This window comes from Epinephelus moara, chromosome 12 (genome assembly GCF_006386435.1).
Source record: "Epinephelus moara isolate mb chromosome 12, YSFRI_EMoa_1.0, whole genome shotgun sequence".
Lineage (NCBI taxonomy): Eukaryota > Metazoa > Chordata > Actinopteri > Perciformes > Serranidae > Epinephelus > Epinephelus moara.
In genome coordinates, this window is record NC_065517.1 from 42,766,256 (window position 1) to 42,773,337 (window position 7,082).

General features: G+C 46.6%; 1 protein-coding gene across 4 annotated transcripts in view; it reads right to left on the reverse strand.

The window, feature by feature from the left end:
• cdc42bpb (CDC42 binding protein kinase beta (DMPK-like)) overlaps positions 1-6,650 on the reverse strand; it is a 43,755-nt gene extending 37,105 nt beyond the window's left edge. Inside the window, exons 1-4 of one of the 4 annotated variants that reach the window (XM_050057409.1) lie at positions 5,840-6,650; positions 4,119-4,210; positions 409-492; positions 223-318 (exon numbers count right to left, since the gene is read on the reverse strand). In XM_050057409.1, the coding sequence (XP_049913366.1) occupies positions 223-318; positions 409-492; positions 4,119-4,210; positions 5,840-6,008 (441 nt within the window). In that variant the 5' untranslated portion in view covers positions 6,009-6,650. The remainder of the gene's footprint in view (positions 1-222; positions 319-408; positions 493-4,118; positions 4,211-5,839) is intronic. The other 3 variants (XM_050057408.1, XM_050057405.1, XM_050057406.1) reach the window with 3 other exon arrangements.
• Positions 6,651-7,082: the final 432 nt, after the last annotated feature.

Consider the following 7,082-nt stretch of genomic DNA (forward strand, 5'->3'; position numbering starts at 1 on the left):
CATCACCATCACCATCATCATCACCATCACTTTTTTTTTTCATCATCACCATCACCATCATCATCACCATCACTTTTTTTTTTTTTCATCATCACCATCACCATCATCATCACCATCATCATCATCATCATCATCACCATCACCATCATCATCACCATCATCATCACCATCATCACCATCATCATCATCATCAGGCTCAATAACAGTAACAGTGGCACTAACCAGGAAGTTGTCGTCCTGGAAGGCGTAGTGCAGAGTTGTGATCCACTGACTGTCTCCTTTCACCAGAACGTCTCGCTCCTCTCTGAAACACGCCGTCTGTACAGAGGACATGTTCACATGTTAAATACAACAGAGAAGTGACATCACATGTCAACATCATCAGGCAGACCAGCGCTGTAGACTCACCTCAGCTCTCTTCAGCATCTCCCATTTGTTGAGAATCTTCATGGCGTAGACTCTCTCTGTGTGCTTCATCTTCACCACGGCAACCTGAGAGACAGACAGACAGGTGAGCTCAGAGCAGGTGTGCTGATCAGGTGATCACAGTGAGACAGATCAATGACTCAGTGATGTTGAGACGACCAACAGGAAGTCACCTGACTGACTCCAATAACATCTGTTTGATGTTCTTTGGCTATGATTATTTTATTTTGTTTATTTACATATATTTTTCATTATGTTCATGCAGTGAGTGACGCACGCACACACAGGCACACACAGGCACGCACACGCACGCACGCACGTCGGACAACATGTCGTATTTTGTGATCATATGGTGAATAACACGAGTTGTATTTTATTTCCTCTCGTGTTCTGATTAAAATCTGATAGAATAAGTTTTGTATTAAAACTTGTTGATTTGTCTTCATTAAGTGACGACGGTGTTTTTCAGAGCGAGCTGAGGTTTTTATTCTGAATCTGTTCAAACAGGTTATTAAACATTGTTCCAGGTATGTGCTCTGCACAGCTCTGATTGGCTGATGGGATGCACCTCCTGATTAACCTGTCAGACTTTATACCTGTGTGAGCCACACCTGATTATCTACTTGTAATAACACACAGCACTGAGCCGCTCTGATTGGTCCTAAAGGTGTGTGTGTGTTTATCCCAGTGTTTACAGTGTATCTGTGTATCTGTGAGGACCAGGCTGAGTCTCAGAGTGAGGACAGTCCTCACAAGTACAGTAACACTGAGCCGTGTGTGTGTTTGTATCCTGAGGCAGCAGGCAGGTGTGGCGCTGACACACCTTTCCTCTGGTATGTGGACAATGTACACACTCTCACTCACACACACAAACACACACGCGCACACACACAGCTGCTGAGTGTTTTCTGAAACGCTGATGGTGAAGACCAGACGCCTCACAGAACAGCTACATCTCATAAACTCCATTACCCACAAACCCCGGGTGATGATGTCACTGGGTGTGTGAGGAGTTAAAGCAGGTTTAATGATTAACTGTTAGTCTGATTGTAACTTTGATGAGTTTGTGTTGTTCTGAGAACTGATCGACTGAAGAACAAATAACTGCTTATTATTGATTATCTGATAATTTTTAAACGGATCATCTTTAAACTGCTTTAAGGTAAAAAATAAATACATATAAATATAGAATAAAAAAGAATAATAGTGGAAACATTTACAAAACAAACAGTTCTGAGACAAAGCTGCTTTTAGAAATATCAATGAATCTGACTGACGTTTTGAAGTTAACTGTTCACACACAGCCGGACCTAACGACCCCCCCACAGCTGACAGGAAGTGATGACATGTTATTATTAATATTACGAATACAAATTAATCTTTAGGTAGCCGACTACAATAATATAATCAGGTCATTTTTCAGTCACTAGATCAATTTACTGCTGCAATAAAATGAAGTCAGACAAACAGACTGAAACTTTATCTTATCAGATAAAACAGATGTTGACAGTTTTTCTTTGGAGACAAAATCTACAGTTGATAGAAAGGTAATAAATCACAATATATTTTATCACAATACTCAGTATATGACCACATATTTAACAATCACAGTAATATTGTGTCATGATAATATCGTATCGTAGATCCTCTGGTGATTCACACTCCTACAGTGCTGATTAGTGTCACCTCTTCAGCATCCAGCATTCACACCACAATTTCCCCAGAACATTAAAATGTCTCCTCCTCTAAACTGAAAGCACTGTGATAGTGGTGTTAAAGCTCACTGAGTCAAAGCAGCGTCGGACTGAAGGGAAAGCTCTTCTTTTATTTTACCTCATTTTGTGTATTTCTTCTTAAACATTAACCAGTTAGCTGTTAGCGGACGTCAGGCTATCGAGAGCCAATCAACTGAAAGTTACATTCCTGACTGACTCAATAAAGGTTATTGAAAAAACAAAACAAAAAGACTGAGCTCCTGTGGGAAGCACAGAGGAAGACCACAGGAAGCTGTGCGCTATAAACAGGAAATGCAGAGCCACATTTAACTGGAACAACTTCCTGCTACTACACAGGAAGGAGAGACGGCCTCTCTCAGTACAGAGCTCCACCAGAGTACTACAAGAGGAGTACCAGAGTACTGCTGGTGTACTGCCAGAGTACAGCCAGAGTACGGCCAGAGTACGGCCAGAGTACGGCCAGAGTACTGCCAGAGTACGGCCAGAGTACTGCCAGAGTACTGCCAGAGTACGGCCAGAGTACTGCCAGAGTACGGCCAGAGTACGGCCAGAGTACGGCCAGAGTACGGCCAGAGTACTGCCAGAGTACGGCCAGAGTACGGCCAGAGTACAGCCAGAGTACAGCCAGAGAATTGCCAGTGTACTGCCAGAGTACTGCCAGAGTACTGCCAGAATACAGCCAGAGTACGGCCAGAGTACAGCCAGAGTACAGCCAGAGTACAGCCAGAGAATTGCCAGTGTACTGCCAGAGCACTGCCAGAGTACTGCCAGAGTACTGCCAGAATACGGCCAGAGTACAGCCAGAGAATTGCCAGTGTACTGCCAGAGTACTGCCAGAGTACAGCCAGAGTACTGCCAGAGTACAGCCAGAGAATTGCCAGTGTACTGCCAGAGCACTGCCAGAGTACAGCCAGAGTACTACCAGAGTACAGCCAGAGAATTGCCAGAGTACAGCCAGAGAATTGCCAGAGTACAGCCAGAGTACTGCCAGAGTACCAGACGTTGACACCTGTGTCAATGTCAATAATGTTTGTTTTATAATAACAATAATGACATTGTTGAACATTTATTTGCTTATTTTGATTTTCATTAATTAATTATAATTTAAAATGTCACAAGTAGAAGGAGTAGGAGGAGGAGGAGGAGCAGGAGGAGGAGGAGCAAAAGGAGGAGCAGGAGGAGGAGGAGGAGCAGGAGGATGAGGTGGTAAAGAAGACTTTCTGTGTGTTGTAGTGCCCACACCATACAGTACGCCAGGAAGAGATTTCCTGTGTCCCAACACAGAGTCTGTCAAAGTCAGTGTGCCATAAACACCAGGATGTTCTACGACATCAGGTCGTATTTTACAGTCTGTAACACAGCATGATTTCCTGTCTGTTCTGACCCACAATCCTCTGCACAGAGAACGATACATCACATCGACTGAGCTGCAAACAGATGACAGTTTGACATCTGTCCGGAGTCATAATGATGGACAACAGCACATTAAAGTAACTGACGACCAGTCGAACAGTAATAACAGGACTTTTAATTGTTTAGGTGAACAAAATAATCATAAAGATCACAAACAACAACATCAGGACAGAAGAGCTGCAGACGTGATCTCACTGTCACTGATATCATCTGTTTGAATCTACAACTATAAAGTTAAACTACACACGTCACAGAGTAACATCATCAGAGATCTGCAGGTCGACCTATGTCTGACGAAATCAGTAAATGGCATTTGATTTATCTCCACGGTAACGGATATAGAAGCAGAAGGGTCAAAGTTCAGGGTGTGATGTTATGAGACAGTATCTGTCCTGATCACGTGCAGACTGCAGGTAACAGTACGTTTGTTTGAGGAGCAGCTGCAGGACGCACTGACAGTAATAAGACACAGTGTGTGATTCAGAACACATTAGCCCCTCCCCCGGGTGATGGGCGGGGTCAGAGGTCAACAGGAAGTCTTACCTCTCCAAAAGCTCCTCGTCCAATCACCTTCAGCATCTCAAAGTCATCTCTGTGCAGCCGCATGTCCTTTATTGTGGTGGTGAACGGCTTCACTGTGGACACAGAGGAAAGGAGGATACAGACGACAGGAGGACACAGACGACAGGAGGACACAAGAACAGGAGGACACAAGGACAGGAGGACACAAGGACAGGAGGACACAGAGGACAGGAGGACACAAGGACAGGAGGACACAAGGACAGGAGGACACAGAGGACAGGAGGACACAGAGGACACAGAGGACAGGAGGACACAGAGGACAGGAGGACACAGAGAACAGGACACATTATTATCATTAAAATATAACAGAAGTATAATTCTCTTTCTTTGGGAGGAAACAGGTTGGAGTATTGATAAAGCAGCAGACTGACCAACAGGATCAATAATTTTAAATATGATCAACAGTCTGATCGATAACTGATAATGATCACTGATCGATCCTCCTTTCATCAAACTGTTCATGACCTCAGTGCTCTGATTATTTCATGTCTCCTGGTCGTCACTGACAGTCAGAATATTCTGATGAATATTGATCGTGTCCGTCCGTCCCAGTCTGACCAGTTACAGGATTGTCCCAGTCTGACCAGTTACAGGATCGTCCCAGTCTGACCAGTTACAGGATCGTCCCAGTCTGACCAGTTACAGGATTGTCCCAGTCTGACCAGTTACAGGATCTGGACTTGAGCCTGGTTTGATGGTTTCAGATTGTTTATTTATAGCAAACTGCTTTCTGGGTAAATGTAGGTCAGCGAGAGACGGAGCTGAAACGTTCATCAGAAACCAGATTAATTAATTTCCCTTCATTCGTCTCTATCTGAGGACGAGACGTTTAAATATTTAAATCAAACAGTTAGAGACGTCTGTGGACTTCCTGTTGGACTCTGAGACACTGAGACAGACGTCTGTCACGTTCTATAAACGTTTGACGGATCAATAAACACAGACACAATCATTAGCTAAAGGTCAAAAACAAAAGTCACTAACTCAGTAAATTAACGGTGATCAATACAGCGATCGATTGATTGACTGCATCAGTCAGAGAAACAGGAACATCTACACAGCTCCTGAAACCAGGCCAGACCAAACCAGGCCAGACCAAACCAGGCCAGACCACATTTAACAGGGACAGACTGAACCAGGACACAGTGGACCGAAATGGGACAACGTCCACTGAGCTCAGACTCACCACAGCCCCCCATCAACTCAGACAGGACCCCCCACCCCCCCACCCCCTCCCACCATCCTGGAGCCCCTCTCATGTCTCAAGGACCCCTGAATCTCCTCCAGAACTCTTTCTGAAGGTGCCTGGAACTACTCAAGGACCCCTGGACACACCCACCCCCCTGAGTCCCCCACAGCACACGTTAAACCCACTCAGTCTGGACTCTTTTCAAACATCAGCTCCAAACTCCTAAGGTGACACGACAGCTCCCTCGAGGACCCTGAAGTGTTACTGAAGACCCCTTTAGAACCCCTGGAGCCCCCCTGACCGTCCCACCTGACCCTCCCTGGAGCCCATCTGATGTCCTGGCCTTCAGGGAGCACCTGGCGCTGCCTCTGAAGGGCCCCTTCTTGAAGTTTATTTTTAAAAGCTTTCTAGAATAAAACAAGGAGGACCGGGTCCGGGTCCGGGTCCGGGACCAGGACCAGAACCAGGACCAGGACCGGGTCTGGGCTCTTACCCCACTCCAGGAAGTCTGTGACGTGCTTCTCCCTCTTGAGCGGGGAGTGGGACACCTCCGTGTAGAAGCAGAGCAGCAGGTCGAGCAGCGCCTCCACACTCAGACATCCCGCCACCTTCCGCTCCAGCAGCAGCTCCTCCAGCCGCTTCAGACGCTCCTGAGCCGACATCCTGTCCCGGGACACCGACCCGCCGCTCCCGCCCCGTGCCCGTCACCAGCCCCGCCGCTCAGTCCGAGTGTTACCCGCCGCCCAGGCTCCGTTTCCTGCCGAGTCCTGCCGAGCTCAGCCTGCTAGCTGCAGCTAGCTCGTTAGCTCCGGGAAAACATTCCCGACATTTTGAGCCGTCTGCGTGTCGGTGTGTCGGTGTGTCTCCGCCGGTTACCGTCGCTCCGTCGTGTGGAGAACCGTTCAGCCTGCAGGCCCGCGTCTGTCCGTGCTGCACATCGGCTTTAATCCCGGTAAATCTGGACTTTCCTCTCAGAACTCGGGATGTCGGTCAGACCGTCGACTCTCTCAGGTTGGCCGCCGCTGCTCCATGTCCGCGGGTCGGTATATCAGCTCGGTAACATGTCCGGGAGCTCCGGTACCGGCTCGGCTTTACCTACGGTCCCCGTTAGCACCGTGCGGGAGCGTGCGGGGGGATTACGGAGGGTTTTTCGGTAGTTTGGGTCAGGCTGCCGGTGTGGCTGGTCAGTGGGAATATGGCTGAACTCAGATCGGATCCTTCAACAAGCGCGAGACATTCACGCGCACTTCCTGTCTCCCGGAGTTTCACAATAAAACAGCACAGTGCAAAGGAGCAGTCTGACGTCATGATTTATTTATTGTTTAGGGACTGTTGTTTACTTATCAGAGTTGTTGATCCTTTTGGGACCTGAAAAACAAATACGTTTTATTATCGACAAAATTTTGGACAAAGTCAGAATCAGAAAAGTTTTTCGGTCCCTGTGATTCGTGTGCGCTATGCTAGTGTCTAACACTAGTGCTTAAGATATTACAAATAATATGCATCGTCACTGTGAGACGTGGACCAAAATGATCTTGATGAAATATCACTATTTTAAGTTCTGTTTTTGTTCTGACAAAACTCATGAAGAGTCCAGGAACCGCTGACAATTTAAAACTCCAACTGTACTTTCTGTTTTTTCAGTTTGTGGCTGATAAACGGTGTTAATTTTAAGAAAACATGACACCCCTCTGACCTCTGACCCTCACGTGACATACATCGATTAACAGAGAAAT